This window comes from Nelusetta ayraudi, unplaced genomic scaffold (genome assembly GCF_046127955.1).
Source record: "Nelusetta ayraudi isolate G7.1 ecotype Tasmania unplaced genomic scaffold, CSIRO-AGI_Nayr_v1 ptg000007l, whole genome shotgun sequence".
NCBI classification, from domain to species: domain Eukaryota; kingdom Metazoa; phylum Chordata; class Actinopteri; order Tetraodontiformes; family Monacanthidae; genus Nelusetta; species Nelusetta ayraudi.
This window is the reverse complement of record NW_027466057.1, coordinates 6,380,299-6,402,500: the sequence shown is the minus strand read 5'-3', so window position 1 is coordinate 6,402,500 and position 22,202 is coordinate 6,380,299. Positions and strand designations below refer to the sequence as shown.

General features: G+C 47.4%; 2 protein-coding genes across 2 annotated transcripts in view; one reads left to right on the top strand and one right to left on the bottom strand.

Annotated features, from left to right (window-relative positions):
• ift43 (intraflagellar transport 43 homolog (Chlamydomonas)) overlaps positions 1–9,500 on the bottom strand; it is a 15,014-nt gene extending 5,514 nt beyond the window's left edge. The window contains exons 1-5 of the mRNA XM_076018231.1: positions 9,363–9,500; positions 8,267–8,362; positions 4,840–4,910; positions 2,441–2,476; positions 1,227–1,273 (exon numbers count right to left, since the gene is read on the bottom strand). Coding sequence (XP_075874346.1) covers positions 1,227–1,273; positions 2,441–2,476; positions 4,840–4,910; positions 8,267–8,362; positions 9,363–9,407 — 295 coding nt within the window. The 5' untranslated portion in view covers positions 9,408–9,500. The remainder of the gene's footprint in view (positions 1–1,226; positions 1,274–2,440; positions 2,477–4,839; positions 4,911–8,266; positions 8,363–9,362) is intronic.
• Positions 9,501–10,470: 970 nt separating this feature from the next.
• tgfb3 (transforming growth factor, beta 3) lies at positions 10,471–21,977 on the top strand. Its single transcript, XM_076018229.1, has 7 exons — positions 10,471–11,265; positions 15,490–15,653; positions 17,004–17,133; positions 17,311–17,418; positions 20,005–20,158; positions 20,738–20,891; positions 21,000–21,977. Exons 1-7 carry the CDS (start codon positions 10,920–10,922, stop codon positions 21,156–21,158), a joined length of 1,215 nt encoding a protein of 404 aa, XP_075874344.1. The 5' UTR covers positions 10,471–10,919; the 3' UTR covers positions 21,159–21,977.
• Positions 21,978–22,202: the final 225 nt, after the last annotated feature.

The following is a 22,202-nucleotide window of genomic DNA, read 5'->3' as shown; positions in this document are numbered from 1 at the left end:
GTTTTAAAAAAATGTATTTCTGCTCCCTCTGCTTTTTTTTTTTTTTTTGATTGATTGATTGAATTTATTCAGTCATTTCAAAGCAAAGAAATCCAAACAATTAAGAATGGTTTTAAACCAACCGACCGTACATCTTTTTTCTGACCTTCACAAATACCTACATACAAATAATAATAATAATAATAATAATAATAATAATAATAATAATAATAATAATAATGAATGGCTTTATTTTACCTACAAAAACATGTTTTGTCAGTTGGGGCAATTTTAAAAGGCAGGAAGTGGGAGAGTGACATGTGGACGTCATTGCAGTATTGTGTGGAGGGAGCTTTAATCCCCAAGTTGGAATACACTTGTGTGTATATGTGTAATGTGGCAACTTCTTTAGGATGTTTGGTTTCACAAAATTCCCAGCTAAAATGCATTGTTTTTATAAACTATTTTTTTTAACAATCTTTCTCAAAAAAAATAATACATTTCGTGTAAACTAACTAAAAATCACGCTATATGTATCAACAGTAACTGTTTTCTGCAGAAATATTTCAAAAGACCAATGTCAATGATATGAAGAACGTGTCTTCCGCTTCGTTTATTTTAACAAATTGCGCTACAGCATCAGGCCGTGATGCGAGGTCCGCCTCCACCTCCACCTTGTTAATACGTCTTCACTGAGCCAATTGTTCCCTATTTCCCCTGCCGCCTTGCTCCATTATTCCAGCCAGTGTTTGGCTCAAATGTCCCTCCTCAGTTCTGACATTGTGGCCGCGCGGTGTCGGGGCCCTCGGGTGACTCGCTCAGCGCTCGCTCTGTATTCAACAGCCCCTGTGTGTGTGTGTGTGTGTGTGTGTGTGTGTGTGTGTGTGTGTGTGTGTGTGTGGCTGCGGTGCAGGGGCCCCGGGGCCAGCGAGTGGAAAGCAACAATATTCTCCATAGACACATTTTTAATGAGCGCACCGGTCGAAGAGAGAGGGAGCCGGCGATCAAATTCAAGAGTTCTAACGGTGGACGCCGTGTTGGAGAAATGCGGCGCGGGCATCAGAGGGGGAGTGCGATCTGACCGCCTGCTTATCTGCTCCACTGGCAGAGGATGAATGTGGCGCTGGGGTTGCACTGGAGGGCTCTCCTTCGCCCGCGAGCGGAGTCACAGAGCTGGGAGGCGGGGGGTCGGGTCGGGTGGGGGGGGGGGGGTGGAGGGGGGGGGGGTGGACTGTGGGTGCTCTTACCTCCTTCATCATCTGATCTCTGGGGAGTTTGTGGTCGCAGGCGACGGCTGTGGAAACAGGAAGTGCGAGAGAATGAATTATTTAATGTTTTCAAAGTGCGGGCCGGCGGTGAGGTCATCACAGTGAGCGTGCGTGGGTCCGGGTCCGAGGGGGACTTCTTTGCTTTGATAACACGCCTTTGTTTTTTGTTGTTTTCCAGGTTTTTTTGTCGCCTCCTCTCTGTTTGGACACTGGTGCCACCTCCTGCACTGTGACACAAGTGCCAAGCGATCATGTTGGTGTTGCACGGGATCAGCCCGAGCCTCACTTCATCTCATGTTTCTGAAAGTGTCCCATATAGCGCTCACTTTCTAATCTTTATTTTTCATGTGGAGCAGCCTTGCATGATTGATTATCTGGCCAGCAAGCTGTTTTCAACCTTGAACAAAAATACAAGACAGGTCCCAGTGGGCGGACAGAGACAGCAACACCACATTGGGGGTATTGACACTGATATTACTGATGTATTGCGCCCTTTGTGACATCACAAATGACCAGTTTCCTGAGCTGATTTGATTTTAACCCCACACTTCATGGAAATCGGAGCAAGCAAAAGCCAAAAATGCTCACCGACAGCCTGGAGACACATATTATTTAGTAATAACACTGGTAAAGTGAATTTTGCTTAACATGGGAGTTTTAGAGTTTTAGAGGGGGGGGACTACAAGCAAACTGGCAGAGGCAGCAGTCGGAATAACTATGATGAAGTCAGCTCAGGGACACAGCATTGGAATTTTCTCCCAAGATAACAACAGACTGCGGTCAGTCAGGCACCAGGCCCCGACGTCGACGAGCTGCGTCCTCTACCTGCCTCGCCTCATGATGTCCATTCCAGTCACAGAATGATGGCAGGGAGCGAGGGCGAGGAGAGGAGAGGAGGGGAGGAGAGGAGGGGCGACAAAAAAAGTAGCAAATAACAGGAAAACTTGGCTCCAAACAGCAATAAAAGTGATGACAACCCAGTCACGCTGTTTTTGTAATCATGTTAAGTGACTGTTCTTGGAAGGCGAGGATTAGCCGCAACCAAGGGCAATCCGAGAGGATGGAGCTATTTGGGCTTTACTGCAAACGTTTAAACCGGCCTATTTTTCATCCGAAGGCACGAAACAATGTGGTGAATTCAATCAGCGGAAGGGGGACAGTGAAATATGGATGTGGCGCCTGCGTGAACTTACTCCTCCTGGTCCTCAGCCGCCAGCCTTCTGGAAGATCTGCACATCAGCAGGATAGAGAGGGAGAGAGAGAGAGAGAGGGAGAGAGAGAGAGGGAGAGAGAGAGAGAGAGAGAGAGAGAGAGAGAGAGAGAGACGAGTGTTACGCCAAGTTACTCTATCTTCAAACGACTACCACAAAAAAAAAAATCTGAGTTGTAAAGGTGTGCACATATTTATAGAGCTGGCACAGTCCCTGCACTCTGTTTTCTAATGATAGTAATAGTGCACGGCGGGGCACGCAACAGTCACGCGTTCTTCTCTCCACCGTGTCACAAGCCCAGCGTCTCCTCTTCAACTCCTGCTGGACGGTGCGGCTATTTCAGGACTTTTCTCCATTCACACTGCTAAGCGGGAGTCGCGCACCAAAATACTGCGTTTTAACACCGCGTTTATTTTTAGTGGCCCTTTGTTTTTAAGCGTGCGCCATCTGTTTGAAGAAACGTGCCAGACGTGAAGTAAGTAAAAAATAAATAGATATTTACATAAATTCATCTAAATTGAATTCACCAAAATATTTTGGGGGGAAAAACAGACTGAAACAACTTTGCAACTACGCCTGTTTTTATATGTTGCCAAAAAAGGGTCTTTAAATAGTACAGGGTTCCTAGCTTTTCTGGTTGAGTAGTGCCCCCTACTGCTTTCACACTGACAAAAAGCAAAAATCAAGCCCAGCAGTTGAGAGCTGTACAGATTTGTACTTATCAATGATAATTAATCAAGGTGTATTATTTGCAACTTAAAAGCAAATAATACAAATGCAGGGATTCAAATTCAAACTCAAACCTAATGTGTCATCCAAGACACTCTTTTTTTTATTTATTGGCAATGGGGAGTGTCAATTTGGGCAAAAATGATAGATAGATAGATAGATAGATAGATAGATAGATAGATAGATCACTTAAAACACTTGATAGAACACTTAATAGAACACAATTCGAAATCATCTGTACCAAAGAAAAGCTGGAACTCAATATGCCAATATTTCATATTTTTTAAAGCGAAACAAACAAAAAGAACGATGATCGACGATGATCTTTTCATTCAAATTTTATTTCTGTGTCGCCTGGTCAGTCCACACTGCCCAAGTGTGGACCTGCGGCCCTGATGGGAGGGCAGGGAAGGCGCCTGAGGGAGCGTACCTGCCTGCCTACCTGCCTGCCTGCCTGGCCGCCCGCCTCCCCGCCTGCCCTTGGACTGTGTCCTGTCGGCTGGGCGGGGGGTGGCGACCCTTAAGACACATTACAGGCCCCTTGATTAAGACTCATGTAAGGCAAAGCGATAGACATGGTAAAACTGTCTGGAAAAAGTTGTTAGGGATAAAATATATTGTGACAACCTGGTTTCAAAGGTTCATCAATAAACTGACAGATCATTTAGTGTCAATTAGAAGTGATAGATCGACAAATCCCGGGATTTCTGCGCTGGGATTAGTGGGAGGAGGGCGGCGGTGATTGAGCACGAGGGGTGACATTGAAGGGAAAAGTCCTTGCCGGTTCCAGGGGGGACCATTACTTACTTTGTTTCAGAGGGGATCAATGTGTGTGCAAACCCCTTTTACACCTCCTGTATTTCAATGGCTTTGAGACCCAGAATCAAGCTGGGTTATGCCAAAAAGCAGAGAGGCAGCGCGCTGACCTTCTGCCGGGGAGGAAAGATCCATTGAGTTTGCTGTTTTTCCTTGCCGCACTGACGGTGCCGGGAGGCGGGAAAAAAAAAACCACACAAATAAGCACAATTGACTCAGCCGGCTCACTTCAATGCATCTCCTTGCTCTCACCTCTGCGGAGTCTAGGAAGAGACGCCGCTGCTAAGACCAGCAGCTCGGCAACGCAACTAGACGTGGGCCGCCGATTCGTTTGCAGGCGATATTTCGACTCGTTCGGATGCGACTGTTTGAGCCAAAGGCTTTGGGGCAACTTCCATCTGCTCCAGATATCCCCCCCCCCCCAAAATTCTCCCTGTTGTGCTCCCCGTGTAGAGAGCAGAGCGCAGCAGCGGCGAGGGCTGATTAAGTGGCGCGCAGCAACCCCCGGTGATGAAGTGGCGAGCTGACTAACAGTGCCCTCCTGTGGCTGATGCATTAACCATGTCAATTACCGCCGTGCTCGCAGATGAAGACGAATGGTGAGTTGCCCGCTCAGACAGGCCCCATCTAACCTTGTTGATTCACAGCGTCGCTGCCAAATATGCGCTGATAAATAAGCTCGTTCAGCGGCATGAGTGTTCATTAATAACACATAACCCCCACCCCCACCCCCCAACCCTAAAAAAAAATAAAAAAATAAAAAACACAGGCTGGGCACACCCGCCACCTTCAGCACCAGTCAGTGGGAGATGGAGGAGGAAGGTGAAGGGACGTACTTGGCTGAGCCCGATCCGGAAGATTCTTCTGCCCAACCGCCTTGTCGCCGGGCGGGTTTAGGGGGCGGACCCTGGAACAAGAGAGAGCGCGCGATAAGCAGGCAGGTTCATCGAAGGTGTAGCAATTCAATTTGAGGAAAACACGTGCGACACTCGGTGAACATGATCTGAGATGAAGTTTATCTAAGAGATCATTGTGAAGGTTTCAAACTTTGAAAAAGTTCCAGTGAACTCCCAGCAAATTGCTCCACTGACACTTTTCAGGAAGTGAGTGCCAAAACACACGGTGGGAGGGAATTGAGTCCTCAGTGATGTCACAAAGGGAGCTTATTAGCCTTTCACGTTAGCAAGACTCACTGCCAGGTTTTAATTCCAGTTCAATGTACACAGTGCAAGAAAGAAATTGTCACAGCAGGTTTTTGGAGAGTTACGTCGTATTGCATTCTATCTTGACAGCACAGGCTGCAGACAAATAATGGGTATAATAGGAGAACTGTCACTAGTATAGTAGTATATACACTAACAGTCAAAAGTTCAGACACATACTTCTAATTTAATGGTTTTTCTTTAATTTTCATGACTATGTACATCTCAAGTCATCAAAACTATGGTTTAACACATATGGAATATGTATAAAACAAAAACGTTGTGAAATAACTCAAACGAGTTTTACGTTCTAGAAGATCTAGAATAGCCAGCGTTCATAAAGAATGTATATAACATAACAAATTTATTAATCCACATATCTTGGTCATACATACAGTGTAGAAAGTAGTAAAGATACAGAAGAAACAGGTGTGTCCAAACTTTTGACTGGTAGTGTAATTATGTTTTCATTGAAATTAAACCATAGAAAACCCATCTACGAGTCAAACCCTCCGCCCGGGATGAAAACATGCCAGTAGGTGGACCTCTTGTCACAATAGACTGTGAGTGAAAAGGAACTTGCGGCTTAAAAATAACTGCAAAAAAGCCACAAATAAGACTGGCATATTGTCCTTTTTTTAAAGCACGGGGGGGGGAACGTAAACCAAACTTTACCTCTTACCCTGCACCTAAACAATATGTCTGCAGGCACTGGCGTCTATATGCCCTCCATTGTTTTGCTTGTTGTAGGTTTTCCCGCATGGTGGACAAGCGGCGGCCGGCAGAACCTATGGAGCCGACTGTGGGAACTGCCCGGGCCTGCGAGTCTGACCCCTAAAATAGACCGTTCCCCGTCTCATTCTTTGATTCTGAAAATAGTTAAGCCAGTTTGCGTCTCGATCCTGAGAGCCGGACCTTGAGACCAGCACTTGAATGAATGAATTCCACAGAGCGCACGAGGGGTGGGCACTAGACAAATGAATTGGGAAAAGGGAAAGGGGGTGGGGGGGGGGGACGCACAACATTTCTCATTACTAAATTGGGTCTGCAGAGGACAAAGTGCTCGTGAAGAATTTCTTTCGTTTATGATGAAAGAGGAAATAATCTTTCACGGCCGCTTCCTTCATCAGGGCCATTTATAAATCTGAATGTCACCATTAAGCAGGGCAGAGGGAGGGGGCGCCACTCCGCTCGGCTGTATATTACCATTAATCCAGAGAGCTGAGGCTGAACAACCTCCTTTAACTTTGTGTAATTGCCGACTGTCTCTTTGATAGGGGATAGGGACCCCCCCCCCCCCCCCAAAAAAAAAAATGACAACTGAGTCACGTTGAGCTACGCGTAGACTGAAACCGCATGATGCCGTTTGGTATTTTTCACTTTTGGAAAAATACTGTATGACATTTGAAAGGGTGTGTTGGAATTAAGTCAATAAACAAGAGGTACGTCGATTGGTAAATAAACAAAAATGAGAATAATAATGATGATAAATGACATTGTGGTTTCATTTGCTAACTGGAAGCACTTGTATCTGCATGAAGAGAGCAGCTCCACCTGTGATACAGCCCACACTCATTTACAGTGACATCACAGCTGGCACAGGTAGGAAGGGATTTTTTATTTTTATTTTTTTTAAATAGAGATTGGCATTTGTGCACAACATGCCGTCTTCCCATTAGATTCAACTAAATCTTACACACTATTCCTTTTGGCATTTTAAATGAAAGGCTGGGATACATAGCTGTGAGTCAATGTGTAGGTTAAACCTATGACAATTATTTCACCCCACGAAAACGGGAAGAAACCAAATGTGTTCTGAGAAACCAATCAAATGGAGGCTTCCGAATCTTTATGACCAAATATGAACCTCAGAGTTATAGTAAAAGAGATATGGACGGCAAGAAAATTAGCTGAGCCCTCGTGGTTTCTAATTCAGGCTTCCTTGCTGCTCCCTCGGGCAAAAAACTTAGGGTGACCAAACCCTTTGAGCCCATAAAAGCAAATGGGCCTTTGTTTTAAAGGATGTCAGGAATGCAACCAATCTGTTGGGTATTTTCAGCAGATGAGGTCGGGGTTGATAAACGAAGACTGCAAACAAACCCACCCAGTCACACGCCAGGCTGGAAAAATGTTTTGCATGTGCACGACTGCGGGTCAGGAAGGGCGCGAGAATACTGGTTCAATCGTTGGGGAAGCTGGCCTAATTTGGGAACATTAGGCCAAAGCAAAAGCATCGTTGGAATTTTTTTTCCTTGGGAATGTTGGCCGCTTGACAGATTGCCGATCCTGGAGACCTGACCGATTCCATAAATACCAACAGCGGTGAAGTCATTATTTGTTATAGTGCCACTGTCACTCCTCCAGCTTTTGCCCTATACACAGCCTAAATTTAGCATGTGACAACATGTTTTATAAGGCAGACTTCACTGAGAAAACTTTACGACAACACGTCTATATGGACTAACTGTGGTCCTCACAGAGGGTTAAAGTGGCAGGATTGCAATGATGTCATCAGCTTGTTTCTCATTAAACAATTGAAAAGGGAACAATTAAAAAGCCCTGTGGCTCTTGGGTTTAAAGATGGGCTTTTAAGCTTGGATGAAGTAGCACTTCAAAACATTTAATACCGGCCCACTTCAACAACTAATCACACACACACACACATAAAGGACAATAAATGAGGAGCACCCACAGTTTGGAAAAGGAGCGGGTGGGCTTTAAAGCCAGCTTAAGTGGAGAAAAGGCAACTCGAGATCTCTGAAAACAAAGCACTCCATGACAGCTTTGCACCACACACGGAGAAAGTGTTTTCGTGCATGATGTGAGTATTAAGAAGGACCTGCAGGCCACAAGAAAAAGACTACGGTAACTATTGCAAGTGAGTTAAAGTTATTGTCTTAAGAAAAAGCAGAAGGCATGCGCAGTCCCAACTTTTCCTAATGCCTCCTACCTGATCGTCATCCTGTGACTCGTGTGTAAGACAAAACCAAAACACATAGGGCATGATGCTTTCAAACGGTAAAACATTCTGTCGACATTCTGTTGTCGCGTGATAACATACGTCTCCAGTTGAGGTGGAGGCCTTTCTGACGTGACGGGACTCTTCAAATGATGACTGGTCGGCTGCGAGGCGAGCTCGTCGTCCCGACTTTGCAGCCTGGTAAAAACAAATAGAGGTTGATTCAAACAGCAAAAACAACCCTCAGCAATGGACTTGTGGTTTTGCTATTACGGCCACTGAGACAATTAAATGTTCCCTGGTATTATTATTATTATTATTATTACTACATAAGGCTAAGATGTTTGGTGCTAATATTTTATATCCAAAATAAGACAGCAGAATTTCCATTTCCATATGTCTTGGTAAAGTAATGACTCACACCAGACCAAAAAGACCCGAGTTTGTCTGTCCAAATAGAGGAAGCAGTGTTGCTCTTAGTGTTAGCCTTGTCAGTACATTACATGAAAGATTATGAAGTTTTGTATGCCTTTGTATGTATTAAAATGCTAACTATGTGTTTATTCAATTGTTCTTCAGTAAGCAGTACTTTAAGCCCTCTGCCAAATGTTTCCTATAATAGTGTTCCTGCTGATAATGACCCTTTGCTGGACCAGACACAGGTACATACAATGGGGTAGAGGAAGTAAATAAAAACTCTAAGAAGCACGTATCTGAATTCTGGGGGTCTGCTGTCACCGAGGGACCAGTACTACTTGTGACATTACAATGTGCTGATGTAAAAAAAAAATGTATTTTTAAAAAAAAATGGAGTAAAGAGAATAAGGAGAGAGACAGACAAAGTGCAAAAAAATTTGTCAGAAAACATTGTTAGAAATTGTGAAAAGGTTTTGCGTTAAAAACGTAAAGCTTTAACGTGAAAGATAGTGTAAATCTAGGATTACCCAGAATAGAGCTACGTCGTTCAAAGTGAAAACGCAACAGTGGCTTTCAATGGTAAAAGTCAAACTAATGTCAAATTAAATGCACTGTTTTAATTTCTGAGAAGCTATTCCAAGAAGAAAAAAAAACAACAACAATTCTCTAATAGCTAGTATGCTAGCGATAGCACAGCTCTGAAGTTATCGGTCCCCAGCGCCCCAGAGCAACACTGACATTGCATTGTTTCCATATTCTGGTATTTGATTAATATACTCACTTTTTTCACTTCTCCCGCTTCTCCGAATTGGAAATTATCGTCCATTTCAATCCTCTTTGCTAACACCAGTCCACTGCAACGTCGTCCTCCTTCTTAAGCGTCTTCCTGGATGTAACCAAGCGGCTCATAGCAACACCAATCAGAGGGGAGACAGCGTAGCCTAACCAATCGCCGGAAAGTGACGTCACAACGCGCGTAATCATATGAATTTTTTTTTTTTTTTTTTTTTTTAACATTTTGGCATTTTCTAGTAAACCTATATTTACTCTGGCAAGCTATGTGATGTTGTGATGCTTCTGTTTTATGTTGAAGACCTACAATTTTGCAAACTTTGCATATTATGGTACTTTTATATTGAATATCTACATTTCTGTAAACTTTGCAAATGATGAATAAAGTTTTTGAGGGAAAAAAATATATAGTTTTGTGCAGCTGCATCCTTGAAGAGACTGGTCCTAACACAATCTCGTGCAGTCACGGTCTATATTATGCTTGCAAAGTTTGCCATGCAGACACAGCGTGCAGACAGAAACCCCTGGAGTTTCGCCAGTCGTTAGCTAGATGTCACTGTTGCGCATGTTTTATGTTAGCAAGGAGAAGCTGAACGGTAGCAGCACCCAGCGGAGCCCAGCCGCAGCCGTCCGAGCTCCCTGCGGACCTTAAACATCCCTAAACATCCCCTTTGTTAACTTTTGACCCCAATCTGTGCAGTATATACCGATCTTTGTTCTGTATAGTTAACCAGTTTTATCTAGAGGGGTGGAAATGGGTCAGTGCTGAATACTCGGAGACTGGAGAAAACAACCCAAAAAATTAGTCACATTTGTGGGCAGAGAAAAACAAAAATATTTGGGTGGTTCTTTTTAATCCGCCTTGCGAAATCGCCCATTGCGCAATGGGAAACGACAATGGCCAAGTTTCAATTGAGAAACAACTTCTTTGGAGCACTTTAATCAGAAGCGGGGCTAAATTCTTCTCAGACATGGAGAAAATCTCATTGTCCCGGACGGAGGCTTTTTAACTCTGCTGCCCCTCCCTCCGCACGCAACGTCAGCGCTTGTGACTATAAAGAATAAGTGTGAGTCGTCGAGCCCTGGAGTGTGTTTGAGGCTGGACTTGCAAAAGGGAGACAGGACAGGAGAGAGGGAGGGTGGGAGCGCGCACTGACTCCGCAGGCACAAGTGGATGGAAAAGAGCCCCGATGCAATGGAGAAAGTGAGCCGCCGCGGCGCGCACTGAGCCCGGGACCAGAGGGGGAGAGGAGAGGTGGATGCGTGGTGAGACTCAGGGGGATGAAGATTAGGACACGGGCTTTTTATGAGGAATTGAGATCGTTCTCCAACCCCCAAAAAATGACACGGATCCGCTCCCATTCAAGTGCGCGTTTCGACACCATGACATAGCACTTGAGAAAATGGGAATGTTGCAGGAACGGGACTCACTCACGACCTGAATGAAAAGAGAAGCGAGAGCGGGGGGGATTCTGTTCAGTACTGTTTTGTCGACTTTTTTTCTTACTCCACGAGTCTCGGCTGGAGAGTGAGCGCAGAGTGCAACATGAATTTGGGCAGCGCACTCTTGTTTTTCCTCCTCTCGAACTGCGTGACAGTGACTTTGTCGCTCTCCACTTGCACCACTGTGGACATCGACCACATCAAGAAGAAGCGGGTGGAGGCGGTGCGGGGACAGATCCTCAGTAAACTGCGGCTGACCAGTCCGCCCCAAGCAATAGGTCCCAGTCAAGTTCCCTACCAGGTCCTGGCCCTTTATAACAGCACCAAGGAGCTGATTGAGGAGCTGGGGAGAGACCGGCAGCAGAGTTGCGGGCAGGAGAACACAGAGACTGAGTACTATGCGAAAGAGATTTACAAGTTCAACATGATCAATGGTCCGGCTGAAAACAGTAAGTCCATTTTCCATTGATTGCACTGTGCGCCGTGAGACACAGGGTTTCTTTTTTTCAGCGTGAAAAACGATACTGTGCATTTTAAATAATAAGAATTCAAAAAAATATATATATATATCTCACGTTAGCCTACAATTCAAGTCTATGCTGATCATTTCAAAACGTCGAGGTGAAACTCCCCAGGTTGGCTTTGGGTCCACATGCGTCTGCGCGGCTTTTACGCACGGACGCACGCCCCTATAGGAGCGGATGGCGCTGCGCGCAAAGGAGAGGGCAAAGTAAACAGTCTAATTGGAATGAGCGCCATTCCTCAAACATACCTCACACCAAAGTCATGGGAACCCCTGCCTAAGTCTGACACATTCCAAAGTGGGGGGAAGGATTCTCGGGCAGTGAAGCCTCGTCATTTTTGCCAACCCCAGTCCCTCGCTTCTATTTTCTCGCCTCCAGTTCCTCCAGTCCCCCTTTTTTAAATTCACTTCTCCTCCCTCCCATACTACTTCTCTCTAGTAGCTGGCAGTGGTCTAGTCCTGTGTTATGATCTAATTCCCTTGATCATCTGTATTGGTATTTCCTGTATAAACTACGGTCCATTGATTGTTCCAGAAATCAGAAACAGAAGCCCAGCGAGCGGCAAGGTCCTCCAGAGGAAGTGGGCTTTTAAGTAGTTGAGCTGGACGAGCGCCCGCTTGCCGGGTCAGAGGCCGGGCTGGTTGGTGCGCCGCATTGCCATTTTTCCAAATCAACAGGTGTTTACGCTGCGCCGTGATGCTGCGCAGAGCCTTTCGGCATTAGGCCGGAATAAAATGTGTTTCGCGGGTACCACAAAGTGCCTCTGACACTCAAAATACACAGCTCTGGGTTTATCCGCTGGTCAGAGGTAGCCAGAGCTCCCAAAACAAACAGAGGCCTAAGGAGTGGGGGGGGTTTTGGGGGGGATCAGCAATGGCCAGGTGCCCAGGACACATCACGCTGGACTCGTACTCAAGGCCGTATTGTAGGTGATAATACAAAGCATGAGCTCGAACCCTGGCAGCACAAAGAATCAGCAGGACTTTCCAAACATACATTAATTAGCACTTTTCTCACCCTTTTCCACTATGTAATTTTTTCTTTTTTTTTTCAAGAGAGCAGGGCCATGTTGCAGTATGTGGGAACATAACGTCTGTCACCTTGATAATTTTGCAGCGTGGCTCGTTTTCATTCCTCGCCGGCGGACATAATGACTTTTACATTCGTCGCTTTTAGGAAGGTGGGAGTGTTCGGGAATACAGTCAAGTTTGGCTTTATTTCCTGCCCAGTTAAAAAGTTAAACAGAAACTTTTCTCCCATGCACCGGCGTGCCGCTCGCCCCAGACTGCTTTGCTAGACATTACTACAAAAGCAAATCACGGCATTTGCCATTTATAACCAAAAGGAAGGAAGGCTGGAGAGCGTGGGCGGTCAGAGGTCCCTTTTTTGTGGGGCACGAAGGAGGTCAGTGTGGCTTGTTTTCTCACCACCAGCCAAAGAGACGAAAGAGACGAAAAGGGCCTCGAGGTTGAGTAGAAGATAACCTTTGGCACGATAACATTTTAGGAATCCCTGGACACTTTATAGCGGGCAGCGCGCGCCAGACCGTGCCTCGCTCACCGAAGCATTCGCTTTTTAGTGAAAAATTCAAGCCAACCGTTGACTCACCGCGAGTGAGAAATGAGGAGCAGAGCTGAGGACAGCAGGGTATCAGATACACAGGATAGAAGAAAGATGATGTCATCTGAACAAACAGAGACAAAGGTCTTTGGCCTTCTACCAAATAAACAGCATCTCCCACCCCTGAACTCCCACGCCTCAACCGTTTTGTGCTTCCCCCCATCCTTAATCAAGGGGGGGGGGTTAGTCAGGAGGGGAGGCGGGGGAGTGACTTGTTTTTCTTCGGCGCAGATCTGCCCCACATTATGTCATGGTGGTGATCTGCCACAGCCAATTTCTCCTTGCTGCGGGAAGAGGAGAGGTTCGACTTCTGACTGATAGGGGAAAAAAAAAACCTCCATAATTCAGTGTGCGGGATTCTGAACGTTGTGGCAGGAGGAAAACAGATCCCAGCACCGGATCTTTTCGATTTGAAATACAAATAAATATACAAAGAGAGAGCCCCCCCCTTCTTCCCCTCACCCATTCCTCTGACAGTCACGGTTATAGAAAAGTTCCTGTTGGCCTTTATGAGCAGTGGACGTCCCTGCAGCTGGCCAGCACCTGCTCCCTTGTGCTCGCTGCTTCCTTTTGTTTGCCTCCGCCAAGCCGCGGAGTGACTGAGGCCACGCGCGGGTCCGCGGACGCGAGGCGATCCCTGAAAGGCTCCGACCACTTTTTATCGGAGAGGGTTCGTGCACTGCGAAGGCGAGCCAGGTGTGGCCGATATCATCTGGGCGAGGGGCTCGACACTGAGCTTCTTTTTACGACGCCGCCATTCAAAACATCTTTCCCGTGGACTTCCTGTGGCAGTTTGCCTCCAAATTCCTCTTGCGACGCCCCTGAGGGTTCAAAGTGTCAAGCATCCTTTCGCCCTGCGATCGACTGAATACACTTGAACCGACGCGTCCGGTTCCAAAAGGGGAGGAGATGCATTCAAACCGGCGTGCGTGACGGTTCACGTGTTTGTTTACTTCCCGTGAGGCGGCCCTCGCTCTCGACAAAGTCGCACGGTGTCTGATTTTATTCTAATTATTCGAGCCGTCCTCTCCACTTAACAACATGGAACAAATTACCTTTCAGACCACTGGCAAAAATAAGGCATAATGTGAAATCCACCTAAAACCGTTGCAATGGGAAAAATGAGGTCATCCAAAAAGGAAACCAAAGACTTGATTAGAATTTCAAATCTCTCCTCGAAGTGGGGCTTTCCACCTTCGGTTGGGGAAGGGGGTAGGGGGGGGGGGGGCAAGGGGGTTGGGGGGAGAAGGGGTCACAGTTGTGAGTGAGGGGAGGGGGGAGGCGAGGGTGGAGGGCTACTGAGGTTTCCTCCTTATAGATTGTGTGGAAACATTGGCGAGATATCTGCCTGGGGATGAACGCCGGAAAAGGTCACCTATAAATAGGGAAAGTTGAAATAAGAAAGCTTAGTGGAAATAGCAGATAATGACTGGGAGGACACTGAAATAGGATTATGGGTCAAACCAAGTACAGATACCCGGAGAAGTGCGAGTTCCTTTTGCATGACATGGAAACACGTGAGTTTCCATTCGTCCTCCTGACACAACCGGAGGTGCAAATCAGCCCGAAGGCGCACTGACCCCCTTTTTCAGGCACCAGCAAAATCTTTGCCTTGGAAACAAAGCCCTCATCTTTGGGGGTCATAAATTAGCCACGGCTTGGCTAAAAATGACTCTTTCCATTTGGCCAATAAAGAGCGTGCGCTTGTTTTCCTCGCCACTGCATGTGCCTGGCCCGTTGAGAACTAATGAGCTGCTCCAGCGCACAAACTGGAGGGGCTGAAAGGTAACAGGAAGTTCTTCGTACGAAATCACAATGTGGCTTTTTGTTCCGCCAAAGGTCAGCGCTCTATCACGTAACCCACCTCCCTCCGGCTCTCTCTAAGCAATGCTGCGCCCCCCCCTCTCACCCCTCGGCTCTCTCCCCTCGCTGGATTCTCAGGTGACGTTCCACTCCGGCACGTGAGTCCACATGTTCCCCGACTCTTCCAGGGAATTTCTGGCTGGCGGCTCCAGAACCTCGGAGCACCTGTTGGGCTTCGGGGAGGAGCGCGCTGCCGTCTGCCTGGCCGCAGCCTGCTCTGCCACACATTTGGTTTTCATTTCATCACTCCGAGTCTGGCTGCTGACGACCGGCCGCGCCGCGCCACGCCGTGCACGAGGCAGATGGTTCGTGCTAAGGGCGCACGTCTTTTTCCGGAACGGATTCGACGGAGCGAAGGAAAGGTTGTTTTTGATCTGCAAACTATTTGAGCATCGAGAAGGCGAGGAGCCCTCTGCCAGAAGCTCATCAATGATTGGCAGATAAATACAGTACATCCACCTCTGTTAGCAGGGGAAAAAGGAAGGGGCGGTTGGAGGGGGGGGGGTTTCATAACATGTAAACCATGAGGTAACAGATGGATAAGAACTAGATAGAGACAGAAAGCAGTGCGGGTTCCAATGAAAAATAATAATAAATTCCTTTCCAGTAACAGAGATATGTCATATCTTTTTCACTATTGAGTCATTATCTCCACTTTACCCGCAGACGACCTCCAGTTTTGCGCGAAGGGAATCACCTCCAGGATATTCCGCTTCAACGTTTCCACCATGGAGAAGAACTCCACCAACCTGTTCCGAGCCGAGTTCCGAGCCCTGCGGATCCCCAACCCCAACGCCAAGAGAAGCGAGCAGAGGATCGAGCTCTACCAGGTGCGTGACGCGACCGTTCGGCAGCATTGGCGGCGGCGGCGGGGTGCCGTGACCCCCGAATTCCGCTCGCAGCCACTCGGCAGGTGAGCGAGAAAGATGAAAACATTCACGCCGGGGTGTCCGAGTCTTTTTTTTTTCCACGAGCTGATCGCGATTCCACGTGCCGCCGCCAAGTGGATTCTGCATTAGGACAAATTTAAGAGCTTCCCCAGCCGTCCTTCCAGAAACCCTAGATTACCGTCCGGCACTTTCTCAGCTGTCAATCTGAACGCAGTTGTCCGCCCTTGTTAGATCAAACGAGGTGTCGCGCTTTCAACGCTGCGAATGTCTCCTTTGTTCGATGTGCGTGTGGTGTGGCATGGATGGATTTTCTTCCTCTTCTTCTCTTAAGTTTCCTCATTAATCTCCCGCGAGATGCTTGGAGTAACGATCAGGTTCCAACATTTCCTGTCAGCAAGACAAGGCTTATTTCGGACTGCATACCGCCTTTGAGGCGAGGCTCTGGCCGGCGCTGACTGTCAGACTGTCAGGCCCTCAGATTGTTTCCAGGAGCCTCGGAGGAGATAGAGGCAGGGTCACCCACCGGGGGGAGTAAACGGAGCCGCCCGCTCACTCGCTCGCCCCCGCGCTCTTTTTTTTTGTCGAGCCGAAAAGGGCTGATTGGCAAGAGGGCCGGCCGCTGGCAGTCCTGCGGCCCCTCATTCCCACAGGAAGGCAGATTAGATCCTGACAATGTTCAGGAACCCAGTTATCCATAGCGCCGCACTGGGGCTAAGTGCTCGTACCCAGCACCCAAAACACACATTCCTCACACAGCAGATAAACACCTTTGTTCGCAGAGGTGCTGATGGAGAAAGGAATGTCTGAGCCACGCTGTCGCATTTTTCTCCGTCGTCATATTTGTATTTTCAGAGTCTGGACGCAGTCGGCGCAGTCGGGGCTCGAATGGCGCAAAAGATACCGACAAACCCGAGTTTGTTCTGTGTTTTTTTTTTTCTTTTCGTTTCTTTCCGCCCTCCAAATTGCCTGATTTTGCATCTGGGAGAGGCGGCTGAGGCTGAATTTTGAACTGCTGATGTGAAGGACAGCCAGTTTCTCATTGGCAGGAGGGTAACGCACAGGCATTAACTTGCAAAACTGGGATATCAACACTGGGAGTCACTTTTTCCATTAGGAGTAGACATTTGGCCCAAGGCATCCTGGAGAGTCTGGTTCAGACAGACAGCTCTGGTTTTCTATATATATGTGTGCGTGTGTGTGTGTGTGTGTGTGTGTGTGTGTGTGTGTGTGTGTGTGCACGTGTAAAAAAGAGTTTATGCAGCTGGCTCACATTTTCATCTTTTCTCACAGATCCTTCAGAAAGACGACCTCAAAGCCAAACAGCGCTACATCGGGGGCAAGAACGTCCTGACCAAGGGGACGCCCGAGTGGATCTCCTTTGATGTTACCGAGACAGTGAGGGAATGGCTGATGTACCGACGTGAGTGGGACGCCTCCAGTTTTTTTTTTTTTTTTTTGTTCCTTCCTCGCACTCGCACTTTATTAGATTTTCCTCCGAAGGCGACTGAAGGATAATGGTCCCGGGGAATGAAGGGGGAGAAAGACAAAAAAAGAGAGTCGGTTCCCCCATATCCTTGTGCTCCCGTTCTCCCCGCAGAGACCAACCTCGGCCTGGAGATCAGCGTGCATTGCCCCTGCCACACTATCAGGCCCAACGGCGACATCATCGAGAACACCAATGAAGTGCTGGAGGTCAAGTTCAAAGGTGAGGAGGGGTGCATGAGAGGAGTAAAGGTGGTTGGAATATCGATATTGGTCCTAAACTGGAAGTTAACCAGACGTTTATACAGACTTATAGCAGGAGAGAAATAAGCAGTGGGGGAGGGCAGGGGACCATGGAAAACACTTTTAGAAAGAACAACAGTGATGTTACTGCTGTCCTGTGGAAAGTCTTTTGCCTCTTACTTATGGTACAGACATATGAGGCCCCAAGCTCCAGGTTGGGGTGACTGTAGCTCAGGAGGTAGAGTGGGTTGTCCAATGACTGAAAGGTTGGCGGTTCAAATCCCGCTCCATCCATGAATGTACTGTGAATGAATAATGGGTTCAATGTAAACCACTTTGGGTACCTTGAAAGGCGCTATATAAATGCAACCATTACTATTATTCCTGTCAATCTTCTATACTTTACGACGATGAGCTTTGAATTTTTCGGGGACATCTCATAAATCCGTGGAATGAAAGTTCGCAAAAGCACAACTGCGATCAAGCTGCCCCATTTTAAATTTGCATCCATCCTACAACCGCAGCAGGTGTCCAGCGTTTTTGATGCGGCGCTAAAGCCGAGCCGGTCTCGTCAGTCTCCTCTTTTGGAGCTCAAAGAGAGAAAAGATGTTCCGCAGGTTGGCGTTTTCAACCCGAGCCAAACAACACTAATGTGTGTTTGAATTCTGTCTCATTTGTCTAATGTTCCCGATAGGCATCTCGTGTTTGTTGAACAGTTTGGTTTATTCTGATTAGCTCGATTCAGGCAGAGCTGTTCGTGCGGTGATTTGTATCAGAGCAGAGCGTATCAGGATCTAACGTAAACTGTCGAACCGAGATGGTTTGTTTTTCCAGAGAGTTTACAGTCCCCGGTGGTTTAAAAACTGGAGTTATTACTGGAATATGTTGTTGGCGGATATCAATGTGCATTGGAGAATGTTTTCTGGAGTACAATAGAAATCTTTGTGGGGTCTTTCCCTCTGGCACCTGTTGTGTTTCAGCGAATTAGACACATTTGAAGGAATAGTTGCGTTAATGTTGGTCTAATTATTACTGCCTTGATCTCGACAGAGGCTTTGGTGATAGTCTGTAATCAACAAAACCACTTTTGAGTTTCATGGAGAGAAAGAATCTTGCATGGCAGTAGACTATTGTAGCCAATGGTTTCATTGGGGGGAAAAAAATCAAATCAAATCAAATCAAATAAAAAAAAATATAATTTCCAAACTTAATTTAAAAAAAAAAAGAAGACAAAAATAAAGATAAGTCTCAATTCTGCTTGTGTGGTGTCATCCAAATGTCCGGGAGACTCTGGTTTGTTTCAAGACAGCAAAGCTAACACTGCGTTTTCAGCCAGAAAAGATCCAGTGTGGCCTCCTGGACAGACTTGTGGCCTTCAGCTCCTGTACAGGAGGCTACGCTGGATCTTTTTTTCCACTTTTTTATTTTGGAAAAAAAACAACAACAACACTCCGTTAATGGGCTGTTTCGAAACATATTGGACTACTGTGTCTTCCGGACACTTGGATGACACCATGCAAGCTGCATGGAGGCATGCCACCTTTTTCATACGTCCTTGTTTTTTGTGTGTTTTTAATGCGAGAGGATCTTTGGACACAATCCGCTGGGTGAAATTTATTCCCTCTACAAAACTCAAGAATGTTTGTGCGGATTAGAAAATGTCACCACAGCCTCCATCGACACTTGGGCAAGAGGCGTGTGTGTGTGTGTGTGTGTCAGTTTTGGCGAAGTATCCCTTCAGCTCGCTCTGGATCAGCTCTCTTGTGGGCTGAGTTGCATAAAAACTCAACAGGCCTTCAGATGAACTGCCACTCTGCCAAATGACACATCCCTGACCTGTCAATTTAGTCTTTTAGTCACTTTTTAGTCACTCGGCACACATGGGGTGATTCACCAGAACCAAAAATTACTCGTATCGGCACCTGGTGTGAAACGCGGTTCCACTGAAGCCGGTCTTGAAAATGTTCCCTGGGCCGGAATATCTAGCGAGGTCTGGAAAGATAATGGGTTTCCTTTTAAAGAGGAAGCGGGGGGACACAGAACACTGGAATACAATTGATCTGGTATCTCACTTAGCTCCCGTACCCTCGGGCCCCCGGCCCTGGGAATACTCCCGACTCGCTCGGCCACAAGGAATGTGCTGCCACGGCGCTCAGACACTTGGCCCCAAATTAAAGAGGGGCGTACATATCCTCCGGCGGCATCTCTCTCGAGATATCCGCTGCTTTAACTATCAAGGGTAGATTGGATGAGCAGACGCAGGCCCTGAGGGGGAGTGGGTTGGGGGGGGCGCGACGGAGGGAAGCAGCGGGTCAGGGAGCACTGGTGAAGAGGGAGAAGGACTGGAAAAGGGGAGCCAAGACTTAGCGGAGGCCAGGCTGGGTATTACAGTACCCTCACTGTGAGAGTTGCAGCTGACTGCGCTGATTAAAGCGAAGCTGCGGTTCCACTGCAGTCAGCACTTGAAACGGGCGTCTTTACAACTCTCAGCAAAGTCCTTCTGCGGCGCTTTTTCTCTCTCTCTGTGTCCTCGCCTTCCTCGAGACTGACTGAGTCACTGCCGCAGGTGTGGAGCCAGACTACGACGATCAGACCTGGAAAAAGCAGAAGGAGCAGCTGTACCCCCACCTCATCCTCATGATGCTCCCGTCCCACCGGCTGGACGTCCACACCTCCTCCCGCAGGCGCAAGCGGGCGCTCGACACAAATTACTGCTTCAAGTAAGGAACGCTTCTGACCCCCCCCTCCATTATTCCCCTCCGGAAAAAGTGATGCACCGCTCGGTCTTTGTAATTTCGCAGCAAAAAAAAGAGAAAGAAAATTCATCCTGCCGCACGTGCACGGCTCTCTCCGGAGATCTGAGGCGAATGTGTCGCTGCAGGTGCAGTTAATTATTATTCCGGGGCGACATGAAAGGGAAATATCAGCTGTTGCTTATTAAGCAAATCCCCGGGAGTGAGTGCGCACGGGCGGGGGAAGACACACAACAAGGCCGCTAATCACTCGGAGGCGCAGAAGGGAGGCATAAGGCGATACAAGTTGGGATCTGTCCCAGTACCAGCAAAGCGTTGCCTCCGCCGGGGTCTTATCGTGTCTGGATATCCGCTGTCAGGCTGACAGGCAGCACCCAAGACACCTGGGCCCGGTCCAAGAGGGAAAATAAGGGCGCACCTTAGAGTGGAATTCCAAAAACCTCCCTTGCATCTCTGGCTATGTGGAGAGAGGAGGAATCTATACAGCAGCTAAAAAGTAGCGCGTTACCTCCCATGATGCTGACGTGTCTGCCTCCCAACCTGCAGCAACTACGAGGAGAACTGCTGTGTGCGACCACTATACATCAACTTCCGGCAGGATCTGGGCTGGAGGTGGATCCATCAGCCTGAAGGGTACTACGCCAACTTCTGCTCCGGGCCCTGCCCTTACCTGCGCAGCGCCGACACCACCCACAGCTCGGTGAGGAAAACACGCATGTGTGTGTGTGTGTGTGGGGCTGCAAAATCTCACTCGTGAGCGCCCCCATCCTGAATGAACCGTTGTTGTATTTTCCTGCCCCGCCCACAGCTGCTGAGCCTCTACAACACTCTGAACCCCGAGGCGTCGGCGTCGCCCTGCTGCGTCCCCCAGGACCTGGAGCCCCTCACCATCCTCTACTACGTGGGCCGCTCGCCCAAAGTGGAGCAGCTTTCCAACATGGTGGTCAAGTCGTGTAAGTGCAGCTAGACCCCGAGCCGGCGGCGGCGGCGGCGGCGGGCGGAGACAACGGGGCGACGTGGGCGGCTCCCGGCACTGCTCAGCAGCAGGCGTAAAGCGACTAGAACGGGGCGAGTGGTACAGTTGTCCATCAGAACCTCCATTCCCAGCTTCATCCCGGTCCGAGATCTTTCTCTTACCCAGATAGAGACAAGAAAAACAAAACAAAACATGCCACCCTCCCTTTTACCTTTAAAACCATTGGCAGGATTCACCCAAACGGACTTGTCACCACTTGAAAAAAACAAAATGGCTCCAAACACACGTCAAACTTCTTCAGCAAACGTCTCATTTCTCGTCTTCTGGTTTGTTTTTTTTCCCCCCCTTTGTATTCCAGCATTTCAGAGCAGTTCATAATATTAAAACTTCAAAAAGCAAAGAGACAGAGCTGAACTCTTCACGGTAGGTCATAAGGAGTTAGTAAACATGTCACTGGGGCTGGAGACTGACGCTGTTCACGCCACACTGTTTGTTAAGGATTAAAATGCTGTTGAATATAAAAAAATGAACTTAGGAGGAAAAAAAATGTAAATGTGCTGGAAACCCACCTTTAATTCAAAAGTTGTATTTCAATGGTTCTGTTTTACCTCAGTGATTATGTAATACAACAGGATGGTGATTCCAGGGATTGTCTTTTTTGGTTCTGTTCTAAAGCCTTTCTGTTGTATGAGACAATGTATGTCACTAAGTGATGTGTCACTTCACTAGATCACCAACTTTAAATGTTTTGTTTTTTTCCTTATTACTCTTGGAAAACACCATTTTTTTAATTAAAAGAAATTGTCAGTACATTTGTTCTTTTTCGTTTTTTTCTCCCCCTCCTTCAGAAGAGTTTGGGATGAGTGTTCTTGAGTGGAAGTGTTGCTTGGAAGGGCTTGAAGGACATTGTGTGAACAAACTCACAGCATGAAAATGCAACTGCAGATGAAAAAAAAAAATCATGAAATCTTCAGCGAGAAATCTTTTCAGGCTGTTGTGACACAAAGCGCAAAAGAGAAATAGGACAAAAAACAG

Excerpts from the sequence above, each read along its gene's own strand:
- tgfb3 (XM_076018229.1), top strand. The coding sequence starts at position 10,920 with ATGAATTTGGGCAGCGCACTCTTGTTTTTCCTCCTCTCGAACTGCGTG. Across the intron at positions 17,134-17,310 it reads GGAATGGCTGATGTACCGAC|AGACCAACCTCGGCCTGGAG; the intron begins GTGAGTGGGACG and ends TTCTCCCCGCAG. Across the intron at positions 20,892-20,999 it reads CCGACACCACCCACAGCTCG|CTGCTGAGCCTCTACAACAC; the intron begins GTGAGGAAAACA and ends CCCCGCCCACAG.